This window comes from Rhinolophus sinicus, chromosome 8, assembly GCF_057876585.1.
Source record: "Rhinolophus sinicus isolate RSI-liver-muscle chromosome 8, RSI-T2T, whole genome shotgun sequence".
In the NCBI taxonomy this organism is placed as follows: domain Eukaryota; kingdom Metazoa; phylum Chordata; class Mammalia; order Chiroptera; family Rhinolophidae; genus Rhinolophus; species Rhinolophus sinicus.
The window spans coordinates 39,073,549-39,095,785 of record NC_142508.1 but is presented as its reverse complement, the minus strand read 5'-3'; the positions used below and the strand labels follow the sequence as shown (position 1 = coordinate 39,095,785).

Below are 22,237 nucleotides of genomic sequence, written 5' to 3'. Positions count from 1 at the left end.
AGGCGTGACTTGCACAGGTTCAGACAACGGCTTAGTATCAGAGCAGCATCTGAACCCAGGCCGTCTGGGTGTATGTGGCAGACTTTCTGGCTGCTTCTGATGAAACACTTTGCCTGTTTATTTAACCGTGGCCTCCACGATGTTTTTTGTTGTGGAACAAAAAACAGATGTCCCTTTCTCAGGACCCTTTACTTCCATCTGCCAGAAAATTGTGATCATGTGTATACACAAATCTACAGTGTCGTAAGATGGGAATGGCGTCCCCCTAGGGCGGTGCAGTGTGCAACCTGCACAGTTGTACACAGTTACCCAATGTTTAGTAAATATTTCTCAAGCATCTACTTCAGAGACAGATAATAAACAAGATAAGTCAGTAAAATATTTACTGTGTCAGATGATGGTAAGTGTTCCTAACAAAGATAAAGCAGGATAAAGGGGAATCAGGTGCAGGAAGCTGGGGCTGCCCTTTTGGAGGTGACGTTTGAATAGAGACCTGAAGGAGGTGAGGGATTAAGCCATGTGGGTATTTGGGGAGGAGCGGTCCAGACAGCGGGAACAGCCAGTGCAAAAGCCCTGAGGCAGGACCTGCCTGGTGGGTTTAAAGACTGTTGAGGAGACCCGTGTAGCTGGAGCTGAATGAGCAAAGGGGAGAGGGTGCAGGCTGAGCGTCACAGCTTGTGGGGCCTTGTGGGTCACAGTAAGGACGTCACTTTTACTCTGAGTGAGACGGGAACCTGGCTAGGGTTCTGAGCAGAGGGCAACATGAACTGACTCAGGTTCTAACCAGATCCATGTGAAGACGAGGCTGGGGTGGGGGCAGGAAGACCGTGAGGAGGCTGCTGAAGAGAGTCAGGCATAATGTGGGTTCAGGTAATGTTTCTTACTTTTGAGGCGTGAACGAATGATTGCAGCGAAGCCGAAGGAAGCATTTGCTGAAAGAGAGGTGCAGGGTAAGGGCTGGGAGGTCTGCTCCAGCCACCCCCCAGCCCGGTCCCTCCCAGAACAAAGCAGGGTCTTGGGAGGACCCAGCCACAGAACAGCTGAGAGCCAGGCTGCAGAGCACACCTGCTTAGTGACGCAGGGTGTGCTCAGGAGGTGTTGCCTCCATTTTCACTCTGTAAAATGGGGATAATCACGTGTCTTGGTGTGGTCAGTACCTAGTTGCTACTTTTCCTTTTTTATAATTCTGAAATAGAAGATACGTACAGAAAAGTATAAAACATCTATGTTCCATCTGGCAATTATAAAGTAACACTCTTTTGCATAGTTAATCTTTTTAAAACAGCTTTATTGAGATACAATTCACACATCATACAATCTACCCATTTAAAGTGTACAATTCCATGATTTATAGGACATTCTCAGAGATGTGGAACCATCATCATCGTCAATTTTAGAACATTTGCATCACCCCAAGAAGAAACCCTGTGCCCCTTAGCCATCACTCCCCATTCCTCCCATCCATCCCAGCCCTGGCAACCAGTGCTCTACTTTCTTTGTCTATAGATTTGTCTGTTCTGGATGTTTCGTAGAAACAAAATCATATAATATGTGGTCTTTCACGCACCATGTTTTCGTGGTTCCCCCAGGTGACAGCATGGATCAAAGCTTCATTCCTTTTCACAGCTGACTAATATTCCACGGTGTGGATGGAACACATTTTGTTTCTGCATTCATCAGTTGATGGGCATTTGGACAGTTTGTACCTTTTGGCTAGTGTGAATAATGCTGCTGGAACATTCGTGTACAAGTTTTTAACGTGGACACGCGTTTCTGTGTCTCTTGGGTATCGTAGAATAACTCTGTTTTACCTTGTGATGAACTACCAGTCTGCTTCCCACACGGTCACACCATTTTCCATTCTAGCAACAATAGATGAGAGGGACAGTATTGTTTTCTTCCCCTTGTTGATAACTTATTGTTGAATGACAACACACAGAAAAGTGCACACATCATAAGCGTTCAGCTGGATGAATTTTCATACCCTGGACACACCCATCTAATCAGCTCCCGAAACAGAATATTACCACCCTCCCAAGAGATGCCTCGTGCCTTTTCCTATCCCCCCATCTCTTGCCCTCCCCGAGGGAACAACCATCCTCATTCTAACTCCATAGATTAGCGTTGCCTGGGTTTGTACTTTACGTGTGAAATCCTGCAGCATTGTTTTCTTTCCATCAACGTCATGTTTTTGAGGCCCTTCTATGTTGTGTATACCCATACTCGGTCTGTTCCTTTTTCATTGCTGTGTAGTATTTCATTATGTGGATGTACCTTGACGAATTCATGCATTCTCCTGTTGATGGGCATTTGGGTTGTTTCCAGTTCAAGGGTGCAATGAACTTTCTAGAACGTGTCCTTTGGTCCACATCTGCCCTGTTATTCATAAGGGTAGGATTATAGAGAAAGCAACCCTAGGCTCTGTATGATGCCAGGTAGAAATTGTCAGAAATATGCCCCACATCACATATTCTAGAATCTTTCTTCCTGGATGAAGATTCAAAGGCATTGCTGCAGCCCTGCTGCGTGTTTAAGCCCTTTAACTCTTGCTCTGGGGTCTGGAGAAATGTTTTGCACTGCGCCTATGAACCAGAAATCCACGTTGTCAGTGCAGGTGTGGAGGCAGCTGCCTTGGGATCCTGTCCCTTGTGGGGGTGTTACAGGGTGCTGTGACCCCCCTAGTGGGCATTCTGCACTTTTGCCTAGAGATTTTGTTGTCTTGTTATTGGAGTGGCTCCTGGCATTGAATGGACAGGGACCGCAGGTGTAGACTGACTGGATTAATTTGGCTCCTGGGTTTATGTGCAAGGCGGGAGAGGGAGGCTAAGTCCTGTGAAGATGCACTCACTTTCTCTCTGTCCCTCTTCCTCTTGCTCTCCCTCCGTCTCTCTCTGAACTGCTCTTTCCCACATGGCATCAGCCCCATCAGCACTTCTCAGCTTCCCGTTCTCTGACCAGCTTTCTGTGCTGAGGCCCAGTTTCACGCCCCACCTCCGTGACCTTTTACCTCCTCTCCCACCGACAGGTTCCCTCTGGGTCGCTGGGCCTCACTCCCATTCTAGCGTCTGGTCCCCTGTTTTGAGCCCAGCCCCGTGGATCTCTGGTCGGCCTGTGGATGTGTCCCCCCCACACAAGCCCTCCCCCAACTCGCTTCGGTCTTGGGACAGGCATGTAACACTGTTCAGCATTAGCTGTGGGTCACAGAGAACTGTCCCCCTCAGTCATTCAGTCAATGTTTACACAAAGTGAACCAAACAGAAGCCTGGGATCACCCCTCCTGGCGGAGACAGGCAGTAGATAAGATTAATCACTTTTACAGCATGTCAGATAGTAATCAGTGCTTTGAAGAAAAGTAAAACAAGAGAAGGAGGTAGAAGTGCTGGGGGGGGGGGGTAGGGGTTGCAATTGTAGAAATAATTGGTTGAGTCTCACTGACCTGGTGACAATGGAGAATTGGTGGTAAAGGCAAAAGCTTGCCAGACAGACAGAGTGGCTTATGCAAAGGTCCTGAGGCAGGTGTCTGCCTGGTATGTTAGAGGAATATTGAGGAGGCTGGAGGGGTTGAATGAGGGAAAGAGGGTGGGAGATGAGGACAAAAAAGGAATGGGGACAGATGGTGTGGGGCCTGGTGGCCTGTGGTGAGGACTTGGGCTTTCACTCCTGAGTGAGGCGGGAGTCAAGGGAGGGCTCCAAGCAGAGGAGGGACGTGAGCTGACTTGAATTCTAACAGGATCCCTTTGGCTGCCATGAGGGGATGAGATTGTAAGAGAACAAGGCCAGAATCGGGACATGTTTTGGAGCTGTGAGGGACACACAGGCAGGTCCTTGAGATGAATTTGCTCCATCAGGCCGAGCCCTCGAGGGCCAGCGGGGCCTCTCGGGAAGCAGGTCAGAGCTGCAGCTCCAACACTTTTTTTTTTTTTTTTTTAAGTTCATTAAAGACTGTTGAGGTTTTTTTATATATGTTTAAACTTTTTCTTTTGGAATAATTTTAGATTTACAGAAAAATTGCAAAAATAGCCCAGAGTTCTTTCATACCCCGCACCCAGTTTTCCCTAATGTTAACATTTTGCATTACTGTGGTCTATTGTTCACACTAAGAAACCAACATGCTGCGCTCCCTGAACTTATTCTGATTTCCTTAGTTTTTCCCCGTTTCTCCAGGATCCCATCCCGGGTACCACCTTACAGTTAATTGTTATGTCTCCTGAGGCTCCTCTTGGCTGTAACCATTTCCCAGACTTCCTTTATTTTTAATGACTTTGACGGTTCTGCGGAGTCCTGGTCAGGTATTTTGAAGAATGACCCTCACTTGGGATCTGGCTGGTGTTGTTCTCGGGACTAGACAGAGGTTAGGGGTTTGGCAGGAAGACCACAGAGGTAAGTGCCCTTCTCATCATGTCACATCAAAGGTACATGCTGTCAACATGACTTGTTACCAGTGGGGTTAGCCTTGATCGCCTGGCCGAGGGCACAATTCTTATATCTCCTTCACCCTCTTTTTAAGCAGATGGTAATGTTTTGTACACACTGTTCTGCATTTCACTTGTTCATGGAGCAAATAGTTTGGGAGATCTTTCCCTATCGGTATATAGAAAACGTCCTCATTTAAAAAATAATAATATCTGTATTGATATACAGTTTTGTGCCGCTTAATGACAGGATGCTTTCTGAGAAACGTGTCGTTAGGCGATTTCGTCACTGTGCAAACATCACAGAGTGTATGTACAGTAAGTCCTTTAACGCCGTCAATAGGTTCTGGAACTTGAAGCAAAACAATATATAGCGAAACTAGTTTTCCCATAGACTGATGGATACAAACAAGAGTTGAGTTCCCATGGCATCTCCTCCATGTAATGACGGAACAGCATTAGTTGAGGACCTGCTGTACTTATGCAAACCTAAATGGTACGTGTGGCCTACTGTACTGTAATTGTATGCTGTACTTTTCTATGACTGGCAGTGCAGTGGGTGTGTTTACACCAGCGTCACCACAAACACATGAGCAATGCATTGTGCTGTGACATTACGATGTCTGTGTCACTAGGCAATAGGAGTTTTTCAGCTCTGTTATAATCTGTGGGACCCCTGTCGTATATGTAGTCTGTAGTTGGTCGAAACATCGTTATGCAGCCCATGCGTGTAATTCACATACCATAAAACTCATCCCCCTGAAGTGTACGCTTCACTGGTTGTTAGTATATTCACAGAGTTGTGCGATCATTACCATACCTAGTTATAGGACATTTTCATCATCCCGACAAGAGACTGTACCCATGAACAGCCACCTCAGATTCCTGCCTCCCCACCAATGCTAGGCACCATGAATCTGCTTTCTGTCTCTATGGATGTGTCTATTCTGGACATTTCATATGAATGGAATCCTACAATAGATGGCCCTTTGTGTCTGGCTTCTTTCACTCGGCATGTTTTCAAGGCTCGTCCATGTCGTACGATGATGCCTTCGTACTTCATTCCTATTTACGACTGAAGAATACCTCACTGGCTGTACCACATTTGAGTGGCCCTTCTCCCGCTGATTTGGGTTACTTTGAATAGAGCTGTTGCCACGGACATTTGTGTCCAAGTTTTTGTGTGAACGAATGTTTTCATTTCTCTTGGGTGTATATGTAAGAGTGAAATTGTTGGGTGACGTGGTAACTCTATTTTTAATTGAGGAACTGCCCAGGCTGTTGCCCACAGCAACCACACCATTTTACATTCCTACCTGCAATGTCTGAGGGATGATTTCTCCTCAGCCTCACCAACACTTGTCACTGTCTGTCTTTTTTATTAATAACCATCCTAGTGAGTGTGAAGTGGTATCTCACTGTGGTTTTCACGCATTTCCCTGATAACTGACATTGTATGGCATCTCTTCACGTACTATTTGGCTATTTGTGTACCTCATTCTTTTTTTACAGCTGCATAGAATTCCCCTCGTTTAGGTGGACCACAGTTTATTTAACCCATTTTCTACTGATGTCCAGTGGATTGATATGTTGCTATTACACACGATGCTATAAAACCTAAACATGTAATTCTGGCTGTGTCATGTGTACCTATAGGATACATTCCCCTTAGTGGAATCATTTAGGTTAAAGGTAAAGGGTAAAGGTAAGAACTTACCTTGATAGAGACAGCCCTATGCAGTCGATTCTCGTTATCGGCACTGGCCACATTGCAAATTCACCTACCTGCTAAAATTTATGTGTAATTCCCAAATCGCAGTACTTTCCCAGCCATTTGCAGGTGAAACGTTTGCATGGCCCTCTGTGCCCGTTTCTAGCCGAGGTCAGACGCAAATGCTCTGCCTTCACATTTCAGCTCTCACGCTGTCAATGAGTATCATTTTCTTGGTCTATTTAGTGCCATGTTTTTCACAGTTTTGTGATTTTCTTTGGTGATTTAGCTGTTTGAAATGCCCCCAAGCGTAGCGCTGAAGTGCTGGCTAGCCTTCCTAAACTCAAGAAGGCTGGGATGTGCCTTACAGCGAAAACAACGGACGTTTGAGAAGCTTTCTTCAGGCATGAGTTTTTGTGCTGTTGTCCGTGTTCTCAGTGTGAACAAATCAGCAACATATATTAAATAAGATGTCTTTCAACAGAAACACACATAAAACAAGGTGACGTATTGATCAGTTGGCCACCAGAGGCTCCCAGGACCCTGTATTTCCCCGGGGAGCAGTATAGTTCATTAGTCCCTAATTCAGCGTTCGTGGCCACTTTGTAGAACACAACTGTCACAAATAACAAGAATTGATTGTGTAAGCTTTTTAAAAATCACACTAGCTGTGTTTTACTGAGATAAAACGCACAGGTCTTAAGTGCACAGCTTGATGAATTTTGACACGTTATCTATGTAACCATCATCCAGATCTAGATACAGAGCATTTCCATCATCCCAGAAGATTTCTTCATGGACCTTCCTAGGCAATACTTACCCCTCTCTTTTGTCCCCCCTCCCGACCCCTTGAGGACACCATACCTCTGATTTTTTGCCCCCATCCGATTCGCTGGAACTTTACATAAAGGGGACCACATAGTGCGTAGTCTTTTGTGTCTGGCTGCCTTTGCTCAGCATGATTCATTTGAAATTCATCCATGTCTTTGCATGTGTTGGTTTATTCCCTTTTATTGTTAAGCTGTATTCCACTGTATGGACAGAACACAATTTCTTTATCCATTTACCTATTGATGGACACCTGCGCTGTTTCCAGTCTGGGGCTTTTGTGAATAAGGCTGCTATGGAAATTTTTGTACAAATGATTTTGTGGACATACTTTTCACTTCTATTAAGTGAAATGGAATTGCTGGGTCACACAGTTAGGTGTATGTTTAATCTTAGTTAATCCAGGCTTTTAATTCTCTCCTGAACAAGATGTCTACTAGAAGCCATTCTGGGAATATTTGTATTGCTAGGCCACTAGGTCTGTCTCATAGTGTCTTGACCTTACCCTCAGGAGTGCAAAATGGCTGCTGTAGCACCAGCCATTGTCATCAGGCTTCCCCTCCGTCTTTGAAGCAGGAAGAAGGAGCAAGACACTGGCTGGGAACTGGTGGCTTGTGTTCAATATGAGAGCAAGAGTCCCAGAAGGAAAACTAAAACAACAGAAACTTCTAGAGCAGCAGTTCTCCAAGTGTGGTTCCTGGACCAGCTGCATCTGCACCACTTGGGAACTTGTTAGAAATGCACGTTCTCACGCCCCACCCCAGACCTGCTGCTTCTGAAACCCAATCTTTATTTTAAAAGCCTTCTGGCTCAAATTTAGGAACAAGTGGTTGGAGGCACGTGTGGGATGCTGTCTGGGCTTTTGTTTCCTCTGCTTCTCATAGCTCCATTTTTTCCTGAGCTTGAAGCTTTCTCTTGCCTGATGCCGTGGAGGCCCTGTGTCCAGTCAGTGTAATCGCACCTTTTGTTCCCTTCATCTGACCCCATTGCCTGTTTCAGTCCTTCTCAGAGTTGCCCGTTTTTTTAATTTTAATTAATTTATTTTTTAACTAGTACTAAGAAAAAAAGTCTAAAATCTTTCGAGATACCTGATTTTCTTGGCAAGACTGTAGCTTTATAGCTGGGTTTAGAACAGCGGTGAATGGCAAAGAGGGAAAAAAGAAAGAACACACAGAGCATTTCTATGGTGTAACTAACTACCTGTATAAACTTGGCTTTTAGGAGTTAGGCACCAGTCCCTTTTTGAGCAATCCAAGTTTTATAGGGCATGCTGTCCCGTTGTTAAGCTAATACAATGATTTTAGAACTCTATAGGTCACTCAAAATGAAGATGGTGCAGCTTTTATTTGCTCTTCAAATTGCTCTTTCTCTCTCTTTCCCTAAACGGGTGGGAGTGGGCGAGGAACCAACATTTTTTTCCTTGTTTTCCTTTTCTGGCTTTGACATAGACACAGCATGCTAGCAGCCACATACCCAGGGCCCAGCTACCTCTTATGAGTTTTTGCACGGAATTGTGAAAGATACCTCTTCTGGGAGGGCACAGTCCCAGAGTCTCCTTTGTGTGAATTAGGAGAAGGGGGTCCTTTCTCCAGGTGGATGTTACCCTTATCTGGGTCTCACTGGTGTCAGCAGAACTTCAGCTGGATTTGAGGCCCCACTTGTCCCTATAACTGTATTCCTTTGTGCAGTGAACAACCTGGGCAACTGTACATGATGGTTGACATATAGTATATAATATTATATATAGAGGGTGCCAGAAAAACTGTATACACATTTTAAGAAAGGAAAAAAACATTAAAATTGTAATATTCAATATATACGGATAGCAAAAGATGACTACAAGTCACGTTTGACTTCTGCAATGACAAGAGGTGCTCAAAGTGGTTACCATCAGCGTAATTTTAGTATAGTTAAAATTTCAGTAATCCTTTCTTAAAATATGTATACTTTTTTTGGCACCCTCTGTATGTAGTAATATAATACCATTATATACCCAGTACAGATTACATGTGTGTGTCTTACAAATTTACATCCCACATTAGTTTCCTGTGGCTACCCTAACAAGTACAACAAACGTGGTATTCTTAAAATAACAGAAATTTATTCTCTCACAGTTCTGGAGGCCAGAAGTCCACAACTAAGGTGATGGCAGGGCCAGCAGAGCAGTCAAAGTCTCGCTCTCCCTGAGGGCCCTAGGGAAGGGTCCTCCTTTGCCTTTTCCAGATTCTGGGGGCTCCAGGTGATCCTGGGCTCGTGGCTGCATCACTCCAATCTCTGCCTCCGTCTTCACCTGGCCTTCTCTATGTCTTCCTTTCTGTCTGTTCAAAGGTCACTGGTCATTGGACTTAGGGCTCAACCAGATAAACCAGGATGATCTCCTCTCGAGATCCTTAACTTCATTGCACCTGCAAAGATCCTTTTTTCCAAATAAGGAAGGCCATATTCACAGATTCTGGGCTGTGGACATAGCTTTCTGGGAGGCCACTATTCAATGCCCTGCCGGTGCCTTAGAAATAAATACATTCAAAGAGTGTAACGTCTAGGCGTTGTGGTATGTGGAGTCCATTCCACAGGGCATCACCCGATTTGCCTGTCTGCCGAACTGTGTGGGAAACGAACTGACTTCTCTATGGCATTTCAGGACCCCATAAGGGGAAGAGGACCTGAGTGGGTTACTGGAGGACGGGGGGACCCGTAAGGGCATTGGGGTGGGGGCGCTAGCCAGCCTGGCACCACCATGGAGTTCCCATGAGCCTGGGAGCCTGTCGGCCTAGGTTCAAATCCTGGCTCTGCCATTCTGCTAACTGGTGACCTTGGGCAAGTTACCTAACCCTTTTCTCTGCCTCCGTTTCCTCAGCTGTGAAATAGGTATGAGGGTAATGGCACCTGCCACATAGGACTGTTGTGAGAATGAAATGAAATAAGATGAAGCACTTAGAACAGCACGTAGCACTAGTATGCTCAGCAAACCCTGGCTATGATGACGAAGACGACGACGAAGCCAGAATTGGTGACAGCCAAGGGCATAGGTCACAGATGTAGACCACCTCAAATGCCTGGACCTCCAAACTCCAGCCATCCTGGGGGCCTCTTAGGCAGGGGTCGGCCTTATGGCTGGGCAGGTCGGGGTGGTGGCCAGTAAGGAAGGGGTGGGCGTGGAGGAGCAGAGGCCAAAGCGATCCTGGCCAGTAGGAGGAGGGCTTTATACTGTCGTTTGTGCGTGGTTTGATTGATGTTTTTACTGGTAGGCTTGAGCTCTGAGAAGGTATATCCATTTGCCCACCACCGTTTCCCGGCACCCAGCATGGGGCGGGAATATAGGAGGTGTTGAGTGACACTTGCGAATTGGTGGGTGAATGGATGCGAGTGGTGGAGGCAATATTTAAAATTTGTAACAAGCAGCAGAGCCTGGGCACCAATCGAGTATGCGTGGCATGGTGTGGAAGGAGGGTCCTGCGGGCTCCCTGCTGTGCCACCTGGTCCCTTCAGTTGCTGGGTCGTGGGAGAGGGTGGGTCTTAGGTGGTCCTGAGAAGGTAGGCGGAGTGTTGGAGGCTTGGAGCAACATTTATTTACCAGTCAGTAAGGAAGTGCTTGGGTATTTTAACAACAGGTGCAACCAGTTGTGAATAAGCTGAATGTTAACACAGACGGGGTGGATGGGTAGGTGAAAAGAGAAACGGTGAGGCCTGGATTTGGGTAGGAATAGTGGTCATGGAGAGGAGGAGATAGAGTGGACAGATTTGGGAGATGCAATGGATAAGACTTGGGGGAGTCAGAGATGTGACGTCAAGGTTGGTCCTTAGTCTCCAGAGAGGGCTATAGCTGCTACATAACAAACAACCCCAAAATAGAGAGGCTGTTCTGGTTATTGCTGTTTAACAAGTTACCCCAAATGGAGCAGTTTAAAGCAACAGTTGTATTATGCTCATGGGTTTAATGGGTCAAGAATGTGACATGGAATTTGACACAGTGGTCTCTGATCCGTGATGTCTAACGTCTTGGCTGGGAAGACTGAAAGGCTGGGGACAGAAGGCTTTTCCACACGTGTACTCGGCGTCCGGGCTGCGGTGACTTGAATATATGACCATGAACCAGAGCGCCTACTCGTGGTCTCTCCATGTGACGAGCTTGGGCGTTCCCCTAGCATGGTGGCCTCAGAGTAGTCAGTCTTCCATCTCATGGTTTCCATGTTAAATGTCCCCATGGCCAAGGCAGAAACTGAATTGCTTTTTGTGACCCAGCCTCAGACGTCACATAGCGGCACTTCTGTTGCACTGCCCTGGTTCAGAAAGTAGTCACAAACTTTCCTCAATTCAAGGGAGTAGCAAGATCACTTTGGGAAAGATCGGGGGTGGGGGGGTCAGAAACATTGCTGCAGCCATCTTTGGCAGACACCATACGCCACAGTGGCTTAAAACCAGTATCCTAATGCTTAGCATGCGGACGGTGTACTTCTGGGGTTCCCTGGGTATCTGTGGTTCGCTGTCGGTCAGCTAGGTGGCTCTGCTTCTAGGGCTTGGCTGGCTGTGAGCTGGGATGATGAAGGTGACGAGCACGTGTCTCTTGTCCTCTAACAGGCTAGCTGGGCTTCTTCACATGGCAGCTGGGCAGAGCATGCCAGGTCTCTTTAGGTGTAGGCTCCGAAGTGCACACCACACTTCTACCACATTGTCGGCTAAGACAAGTCCAGAGGCCAGTCCAAGTTCAAGGGTTGAGTAATAGATTCCACCTCTTGATAGAAGGAGCTGCAAAGAGTGTGGGACTAGGGAGGAGAAGCGTTTCTGGCCGTTTATGCAAGCCCACGGGGATCTTTTTTTCACATCCCCTTACCATCAGCCCTCTCCCATTTGGCTGGACCTCTCTTCCCAGTTAGTGTGTTCAGAGTCCTTGACCCTTGGAAGGCCGTGGGAGACCCCTCTGATGGGTTGCACAGTTATCTAGAAATGAAAGCTCATTTATGTCAGGTTGTGTTTGACTACAAATAATGGAAAACCTAATAGGGGCTTAGACTGTAAGAAGTCTGGAGGGAGGCAGTGCATGAAGAGTTGTTAAGAACCCAGTCTTTTTCTCTCCTCTCAATAGTCGTCCTCTGCCTGGGGTCTTATCAACCTCAGGTTTGTTGCCTCCTGGCTGCAACATCACTGCCACAACTCCAGTCATCACAACTGTATTCAAAGCTGGAAGCGGGTAGCAAAAGACTTTCTTCCTAGAGAAGTTCTGTCATTATATTCTGGAAGAAAAACTTTCCCAAAGTCTCCCACAATCTTCCCTGAAAGTCTCACTGAGCAGAACTCATCTCTATATACTTTGACTTTTACTACTTGCAGAACTATGGCTACCTTAGCTGCAAGGAAGCCTGGGAAAGTGAATGTCTGATAAAGGGAATAGGTGTGCCACTGGCTTAGTCTAATTATTTTAAAACTATTTTGACTACAACCCACAGTAGGAAATATGTACCCAGACAGACACACACACTTGAAACCGGTGTCACAAACTCTTATAGTTAGGCTTACCACGTGTGGTGCCTTTTTAATATTTTCTATTCTATCCTATTCCATTTTACTCTATATCATTTAATTTAACAAAAATTCCTGGTCACGGCCTGCTAATTTGATTTCACAACGCTCAAAGAGGTGTCCCACAGTTCGAAAAAGACTGACTGAGAACAGTCTTTGTTTACACTTTGGAATTGGCAAGTGTCATCCTGAGTAGCACCAGGCTTCTGTGAGCAAGGCGAGGAGGGCTGGGGAAGTGGTGTTTGGAAACGCAGCAGCTACGCTTTGCCACAGATCTTCTTGTCTTGCCATTTGCCATCAGCCAATGATACAGTTCTGTCGACTTTCATTTTGACCCGAAGGTAACTAAAATCTGTACTGGGAAATTATCATTTTCCTGTTTCTGGAGCTAATGGGGCCTTTTAATTCCGTATCCTGCTAGGCAGTCTGGCTTCTGCATGGCTCCCAATGACAACGCAAAACTCCGATCGCATTACAAGTGCCGGAGGAATTCACACGAGTTTCTGGAAGGACACTTTGTCATTGTTGCGTCACGGCTGTTCTCTCTAGCTGGTTGTGGAGTTGAGGCCCACCTTTTTCTGCTTTTTATAGCAGGTGGTGAGAAATGAGGTTCTTCAGAATCACAGGGTCTGTCTGAGTTCGAATTCTGGTCCCGTAGTATTGTTTGAGGCAGGTGTTCTGACCCCTCTGAGTCTCTGTTTCCTGAGCTGTGAGACGTGAGTCAGCCTTCTTCCCACCTCATTGAGGCCGGGAGGGACCGGCGGGTCAGGAATTAGCACAGGGCCCGAGACTGAGGGAGCATTGAACCTGTGCAGGCTTTTCAAGGTGCATCAGTCAGCTTCAGCTTACGGTAGCCAAGTCTCATCCCCCCTCCTGTGTGTGCCCTCTGTGGGTTGACTGTGGCTCTGTCCACGTGTCCACTCCATTCTGGGACTCAGGCGGAGCCATGCGATGGCTCTTAAAGCTTCTGCACCCATGTGGGCAATTTTGGGTTGGCAACTTCTCACACCAATTATGGCCCCCTGGAATCACTTTTTCAAAAGCTTTGGATTATGTGTGTGTCCGGGAGAGGGGCATCCGGTGCCACCCTTGGTTGAGAATCGCTGTGCATGCTCCCCAAGGTCAAGGACTACATCTGCTTTTGCTCATTATGGTATTCCCAGCTTTCCCCATGCTGGACACATAATAGGTGCTTTATAAATGACCTTTTCACCAGGCTGCTCCTTGAATGAATGAATGAATGAATGAATGAGTTTATTTAATTTCCTCTGCAAATTCATTTCATAAGTATTTATTGAGCTCCTAGTGTGTGCCATGCACTGTGCAGGCACTTGGGTGTCCCACAGGGAACAAAACAGGCAAAAATCCCTGTCCTTGGGGCGGGTTGACATTTTGGTTGGGGGCAGGACAGACAGTAAACAACCAATCAGAGAGACATATGACATTTAGTATTAAAGTGTTTTTGTAATTAAGAAATTCTCATTATGGGACATTTCAAATGTGCATAAAGCAGGGAGAATAGTAAAACATGGACCCCTCCCACCACCCCAATCAAGCAACTTCACCAATTTTCAGTTTTCCGCCACTCTTATCGACCATCATGGTCCAATAGCACTGTCTGCTTTCTGTCACGATCCAAGTGTTTTATATCTGTGCTACCCCGTATGCTAGCCACCAGCCACGTGTGGTTATTGATTGACCACTTGAAATGTGGCTAGCGTGACTGAGAACAAATATTTAATGTCATTTAGTTTCTTAATATGAATATATTTTATTTGACATTCCTAATTGTCCTTTTTCCCCCCAATTTTTAAGTCGTGGTAAAATACACATAACATAAAATTTACCATCTTAGCCATTGTTAAGGGGACAGCTCCGTGACATTAAGTACAGCCACACTGTTGGGCAATCATCGCTACGGTTCATCCCCAGAACTCTTTTCATCTTGCAGAACTGAAACTCTGCACCCGTAAACACTAACTCCCCATTCCTCTCCCCCTCCCACCCCCTAAGCCCCTGGCAACCACCATTCTGCTTTCTATCTGTACATGTGTCATACGTGGAATCATATAGTGTTTGTCGTTTTTTGTAACTCGCTCATTTCACTTAGCCTAGTGTCTTCAGGGGTCATCCATGTTATAAACGCTGTCAGCGTTTCCTGCCCGAATAGTATTTCATTGTCTGTAGACACCACATTTTGTTTCTCTGTTCATCTGTTGATGGACACTGGGGTTGTTTCTGAGTTTTGACTATTGGGATAGGCCTGCTATGAACACGGGTGTAGAAATAGCTCTCTGAGACCCTGCTTTCAATTCTTTTGGATGTATACCCAGAAGTGCAATTGCTGGATCATGTGGTAGTTCTATTTTTAATTTTTTGAGGAACCGCCAAACTGTTCTCCAAGCAGCTGCATCATTTTACACTCCCACCAACAGTGCACAAGGGCTCCAATTTCTCCTCATCCTCGCCAACACTTGTGATTTTCTGGGTTTTGATAGTCGCCATCCCAATGGGTGTGAGGTGGTGTCTGCCGTTTAGATTGCCTTTCCCTAATGATTAGTGATGCTGATCAACTTCTCATATGCGTACGGCCGTGTGGTATCTTCTTTGGAGAAATGTCTATTCAAGTCCTTTGCCCTCATTTCGTTTAATTCACTTAAACTTAAATGTACATAGCTGCATGTGGCTAGTAGCTACCGGATTGGACAGTGTACCCACAACAGGATTATTTTGCAGTAAATCACAGACATTCTATCATTTTGCCTCTAAATATTTCAGGATGTATTTCTAAAGGCCAAGGACTCTAAAGAAAAAAACAAAACAAAACGAAGCCATTATTACACCTAGAATCTTGATCATAATTTCGTAGCATCGTCAGATACGCAGGCAGCATTCAAATTCTATCTTTTTCAACAGTTGGCGTTCATTTGTGTCCTTAAAGTCTCCTCTGTCTGCTGGTTGAGAGCTGTGGGATGCCTGCGTATCCGAGAGCATGCGGGCGGGCACATTTCATCCTTCTGTGTGGCCCCTGGATCCCCCATAACTGCTCTATTTAGCCTCGTTGATCTCACCTGAGAAGTGGGGGTAACAACAGGGTTGGAAGGATTCAAGGAGACCTGGTGCCTTGAAGTTTAAGTTGCACCCTGTGCATAACCCTCAACTGAAGCAGATGACATAGAAACCCTTCCAAACGTGCTCAAGGGTGACACACAGCAAAAGGTACCACGTGGAAAAGCTGGGGCCTGGGATTTTTGTCCCCCCTGCCTGGGCTGTGGCCAGAAAGCTTTGGGAGTGGCCACACCTGCATAATATTCGCAGTGGCAGTTCCATGACTTACAGGCACACCTTGTTTTGTTGCACTTCACTTTACTGCCCTTCACAATGTTGCATTTTTTACAAATTGAAGGCGAGACCCTCCACCAGCAAAAAGAGTACAACTCAACTCGCTTTATTGGGACCCTTGCTTCATTGCGGTGCTCTGGAAACAAACCTGCAATATCTCCGAGGTCTGCCTGTATAACTAGTATGTATCGCTTACAAAATCCGTGAGGATTAAAGGTGTTCATATAAAACAATCCTGTGGAGGAACATAGTTATCCCCATTTTTAAGATGGGGAAACCGAGGCACAGAGGGCCTAAGTAACTTGTAGGATACATGGCTGGGAGGTAGCTATACTTGGATGGGAACCCAGGCCTCCTCTTACCTCCCCCCTACCTCCCCACACCTGCTTCTCCAGCAAAGAGCTCTTCACTACTCAAGGTGCCTTCGATTCCCACCCTAAGGACTGGGCCAGCAGAGCGCACACAGCAGCTTTGTAGATGTCAGCTGCTCAGAATCTGGGATGTTTGTTAAAAATGGAGTAATTCTGGCTCCTCTCATGACTTCTGATCTTCTCGATCCAGGGTAGGTCCTGAGAATCAGTGTGAGACCATGTGGAGAGGAGACTGGGGGGCAGAGAGCAGAAGCTGGAGGCCTCTGTACCTCTGACCTGTCCTCATTAGCCAGGGACGTTTAGTAGAACTCAAAAAATAATAATGTAGAGACCAATAATGTCAATACTGGCACCTGGTCTGTGCATACCACAAGACACCGTCACGTGAGAGGTGGGGACTAGGATTGTGCCCATTTTACAGATGAGGATCCTGAGGCCCAGAGAGGCAAAGTGACTTGCCCCAGGTCACCTAGCCCGTGTGTGGGGGAGCAGAGATTTGAACCCCTGACTCCAGCCCCAGGACTGGCACCCTACATGGGACCTCCTGGCAGTCACCTAATGGGGGACAGGTGCCAACCCCAGCCACTGAACGGGGCAGCCAGTCTCCCAGGAGCCCAGGCCTGCTGATCATGCCATATTCTTCTCTCTTTATTATGGAAACTTTCAAAAATATACAAAGTAATTAGAATGGTATGATAAAGTAAAGCCCCCAGATGCTTGTCATCCAGCTTTAACAGTTACCAACATTTTGTCATTCATGTCTCACCTCTCACCCCACCCACTGCCACTCCATGATGATGATTTATTTTTTTAGTTTTTAAAGGTGAAATTTATGTGTGTTGAAATGCACGAGTCTGAGCTGTTAAAATTTTAAGCCCTCATAACCGACACCCAATCACCATGTAGAATGCTTCCCCTGCCCCATTCGTTTCTCTAGTGCTATCATTGGAATGAAAAAACAGATAAAAATTGTCGCAGAGAAGTCTGGAGTCTCCCACTGGACATTCACCTGTGGACCCATTTGGAGAAGCCTGCTCAGGAAACACCCCCTCCTGGCTCTGATTCTGCTGTTAGGAGGTTTACAGAGCTTGGACCGTCCCCAAAACCTGAGGCAGGGTGGAGGGAAGAACTTGGGAAACGGGCCCTTGTGAACACCTCTGGACCAGGCCAGTGCACCTGGAATCTAGGTGGGACAGGACCCCATGCTCCAGGGTCTTGTGACAGATGCTTTCTAGATCTCTCTGGGGCCTGGGCCACTGGAGGAGGAGGGGAAGGCACTCCATGCTCCGGTTCCTCCTCTCTCTTCCATGCCACTCTCTTTTATCGCGTCTACAAATCTGAACTATCCCAGGCATTCCTAAAATGATAACAAAAGCCTGCACGTCACCCAGCTGTCTTATCTTGACATTTTTGCCATATTTGCTTCAGATTTTAAAAGAAAAACAACACGATGAGCATCCTCTGTGGGATTGTGGTTAAGGGCGGGGACTCTGGAGTTAGCCTGCTTTGGCTCAAACCCCAACTGGCCACTTCCAGCTGAGGAACCTTGGGCATGTTGCTAACTGTTCTGAGCCTCGGTTTTCTCATACGGAATGGTGCTGATAAGCGCACCTGCCTTACAGGGCCTTAGAGAAGGTGAAATGGGTTAATACGTGCAGAGTGCTTAAAACCTGTGCACAATGGGCCCTAATTCAGAGACTCATTATCGTCATTACAGTGGAACCTCATTATTCACAGATTCTGTATTTGTTAATTTGCCTACTTGCTAACATTTGTCACCCCCAACTCTCCATACTCATAGTGCTTTCCCCCCGTCACTTGCAGGCATGTGCAGAGCCTTGAAAAACACACATGGGTCCAGCTGAGGTCACTGCTGTGGCCTCCCAGTGCAGTGCTGAAGCCCTGTCTAGTGTTCCCAAGGTCAGGAAGGCTGGGTTTTCCCCATGGAGAAAACAAGCTTCGTTCAGGCACGAGTTATAGTGCTGTCAACTATGCGTTGAATGTTCGTGAGTCAACAGTTTCTATTAAATAAGGTGTCCTTAAACGGAAACACAAATAAACCAAGGTTACGCATTGATTGGTTGATGAAAATGTGATGAGAGGCTTGTAGGAACCTGACCCCTTGTGTTTCCCCCAGGAGCGGTGACTCAGTATTCACTAATTCAGTGTTCACGGCGACTAGAGAACCTCAGTACCACGAATAACCAGAGTCGACTGTATTTTGTTAGATTGAACTGCCGCTAAATGATATTGTATAATGTTATATACTATTGTGTCGTGTGTGTATATATACACACGTGTATCTGTAGCACGGTATATATACAGAGGGTGCCAAAAAATGTATTCACATTTTAAGAAAGGAAAAAACTATTAAAATTATGATACTCAATGCATAACAAAAGATGAATACGAGTCACGTTTGACTTCTGCAATGACAAGAGGTGCTCAGAGTGGTGACCATCAGCGTCCAGACACTTCTGATTGCGGGGAACTGCTGCTTGAGCAACGTTGACCAAAGTGTCCGCTTGTATCCATTGTTTTTTTTGGCACCCCCTGTAAATACATATTTACATATTGTATGTATGATAATATATAGTGTTGTTGTATGTGGTTTTGAACTTGTATTTGACCTCTCCTTTCTGACTTCCCTTTTAACATTGTCTCTTCAACCCTTCTCCTCTCCTGTCCTTCCCTTCCCCTTAGTCCTTCTCCATCCCTCCCCACTCTTCTTTTCCCTCCTCCTCCTCCCTCCCCCTGCTCCGCCCCCTCCTCCTCCCTCCTCCTTTTCTCCTCCTCCTCCTCCTCCTCCTCCTCCTCCTCCTCCTCCTCCTCCTTCTCTCTCTGTCTCTCTCTCTCTGGCTACATCTTTCTCCTTTTCACTGACTTGCTCACTCACAGCCTCTCTCTCATTCTCTCTCCACAGCTGGCCCCTGAAAGGACGTTCCCCAAGTCCCCAGCTGGGGGCCCCGCATAGACCTGGAGTGGACACCCCCTCCTTCCCTTCATGATTCCTTTGTAGCACAGGTAACCAGTGGAGGATCCCAGTCCTCCCCAAAGGGGTATTTGTCCCTCCTTCCACTTCTCTGGGCCCACCTGGGCCCCTGGACAAGGAAGGGACTTCCTTCTTGGCAGAGCCTGCTTAGCAACATCTGCAGCCCCTGCTTCTCCAGCGTGGGCCCCCTGGCTCATTTGGGCCATCCCCCTGTGTCCACGCCAGCAACAGGCAGGATCTTTCTCCCTCCATTCCCCCTCTCTCCAGATTCTTTGCAGATCTTGACTTTTGGTCTCCTGGCTGGGCTGTGTCCCCACTGTGGGCTGGTTGGGCAGGGCAGGGGCTTGTAGGCCATGGACCTAGTGACACAGGAAGAAAGAAGTATAGCCAGGGGCTGGGATATGGAGTCAGAGAGAGCATGTTGTCACCATTGCCTAATGCAGCAAGAGCTGAGAAAAGGCCTATCTGAGGACAGTCCCATGGCTCGCTCTGGGTGGGAGAGTGATTCGTGTGTGAGCCTCTGGGGATGTGTGTCTCTTGTCTGCATTGTCTGCCCTGCTGTAGACCCAGGCTTATTACCCGGGACTATAAAGTGTGTACGTGTGTGTATGTGTGCGTGTCCCATAAACCCTGGGAAGGTACGTGTCACATTTTTGGCCGCATGCATGTCTCTGACAAGGGGGTCTTTTGCTTTCATCAGCTTTTCCTACGTACTGTTCGGGGAAAAGCCTCACCCAGCTATGAGAGGAGGCTGGCTCTTCTTTATATCACAGAGCAGTTGAGGGTCCTGGGAGCTGGGGTGGCGATTAGGAGGTCTAGGTTAGGGGAGTTCAGAGAATGCTGGTGGAGTGAAGGGTTGTGAATCTGCTGAGCGCGCATGTGAGATGGTATGTGTGTGGTGTCAGTGGAGGGACTCACAGCAGTCATTGCGTCTTCTGTGAGGTTCAGGAACACCCCTCCACACCAAAAAGAGACAAGAGGGTAAGAACGCCATGGCCCTGGGCTGCAAACCTGCACCAGTGAGGGGCTGGGTATGATTTCTCATCATGTCATCCACGCATCACTGGGAGGAAGGATGAGCGGGTAGAGGGACGGGTGGCTCGTGTGTTGGGAAGAAAGGAAAGATGGATATTTGAGTGGCAGTTTGGAAAGATGGGCGGACGGGAGCTTGGAGGGAAGGAGGAGTGTTTGGAAATACAGAAGGTTAGGTGGGTGGTGGGGTGGACAGACAAATGCAGACTCAGTTCCCTCATCTGTAGAATGGGCCCATTGGGCTCCCTCCCTCTTCACGGGAGTGCTTGGGACAGTGCCTAGTGCAGTGTACGCACTCGACAAGACAAACGTTAGGCATCCCCATCCTCATGCTGACGGGCTCAGCCTGGCCTGGGCAGCTCCTCTGACTTGGAGCAACCATCCTCCTGGCCCCGCTCCCTCTCTCTGCCCTCCCTTGGGAACCACAGTACATATGTCTTCAGGGGGGGTACCCAGAACCTGGGCCGAGAAGTCCTTCTTGCCTCCTCCACCCAAACATCTGCAGGACAGACCCCTACCTCACCCCTCTCAGGAAAGCATGGTGGTGAAAATCACAGGCCCAGGGGTCAGACTTCCTGGGTTCAAGACCTGCCTCTGCCACCTGCTAGCTGGGAGGTGGAGAATGATGGCCCCTGTGCCTCCGTTTAGTCATCTGCAAAGTGGGGGTGGCAGGACCCACCTCCTTGTGGGATACCATGAGGATCAAGTGAGTTAAGTGTGTGTGCAGCACTTAGCTCGGGGCCTGCGTGTGGTCAAGGCTCGCTTAGTCTTGGGTGACGTCATCATCATCGTTATCAGGTGCGGGGGAGAGTGAGAGGAGAGGAGGAAAAGGCAACTGTGCCTGGTCCCGAGGCTCTGCAGGAAGGGCACCCAAGGGATGCTCCCCACCCCCACCCATGGCCATAGACTCAAGGGAACAGAAACCCTGACCCCTCCAAGGGCCTTGGACCCAGGGAGTGGTCCTTGAAGGGAGGGTCCTGGCATGCTGCCGAAATCTAACCTCGTCTCCCTTACCCTCTTCCTACCCTGCCCCACCTAGTGGCGATGGATGATGAGGATGGGAGATGCTTACTAGACGTGATTTGGTGAGTAACAGGCTCCTTCCTACCCTCTTTGCCCCTCCCCTCCCCCACCCACCTCTCACCTCTTCAGTGCCTCTTCCCTTCTCTCTTTCAGTGACCCTCAGGCCCTCAATGACTTCTTACATGGATCCGAGAAGGTGAGTGCAGGGCAGGGAGGCATTCCCAGGGTATGGAGCTGTGGAACTGGGAGTTGACATGTTTTTCTGATTCGGTAGACACCTGCTCCCTGCCTTCTGTAAGCCAGCCACTGGGGTTATGGCAAAGAGCAGACGAAACGGCAGACCCCTGTCCTCAGGCCATACACATTTCCTTGGTCAGCAAAGCAACCACTAACCAATAAAGGTGACTGGAAAGCACCATGCAGAGTAGGGTTAGAAATAATAGTGTCACATGCACAACCAAAGTGGTTTAAAAGAAAATGAATGACAGGTGTGGTCAAGGAGACTCACCCTAAGGTGACACTGAAGGTGCACCTGTGGGATCAGAATGAGGTGCCCACGGTGCTCCAGGCAGGGAAAGAGCAGGTACAAAGTGGGAGCATTTGGCACGTTCAAGGAACAGAAAGAAGGCTTGTGGGGCCAGAATGAAGGAGAAACTACTAGGAGGTAAGACTGGAGTGGACGAAAGTCAGTAGGACATACAGGCCCTGGAAGACTTGGCTTGAGGAGTTTCGATTTTATTCTGAACGTGACAGGCAGCTCTGATGGGTTATTAAGCAGGAGAATGCCATGTTTGATTTGCAACCCAGGGAGTGGACGAGTGTGGAAGAGGGGAAGTCTGTTGAGCCACGAGGAGTTGTTTCAGTCGTCTAGGTCGCGTAACAAATTATGCCAACACTTAGTGACTTAAAACAGCGTTTATTAGAGCTCTCACAGTTTGTGAGGGTCAGGAATCAGTGAGTGGCTTAGCTGGGTGGTCTGGGTCAGATGTCAGCTGGGGCTGCTGTCATC

At 47.5% G+C, this 22,237-nt stretch overlaps 1 protein-coding gene across 6 annotated transcripts in view; it reads left to right on the top strand.

Annotated features, from left to right (window-relative positions):
• BICRA (BRD4 interacting chromatin remodeling complex associated protein) overlaps nt 1-22,237 on the top strand; it is a 74,625-nt gene that overhangs the window by 31,489 nt on the left and 20,899 nt on the right. For all 6 annotated transcript variants that reach the window (XM_074316178.2, XM_074316179.2, XM_074316180.2 and 3 more), the window contains exons 2-4: nt 19,105-19,205; nt 21,245-21,290; nt 21,382-21,424. In XM_074316178.2, coding sequence (XP_074172279.1) covers nt 21,250-21,290; nt 21,382-21,424 — 84 coding nt within the window. In that variant the 5' untranslated portion in view covers nt 19,105-19,205; nt 21,245-21,249. The remainder of the gene's footprint in view (nt 1-19,104; nt 19,206-21,244; nt 21,291-21,381; nt 21,425-22,237) is intronic.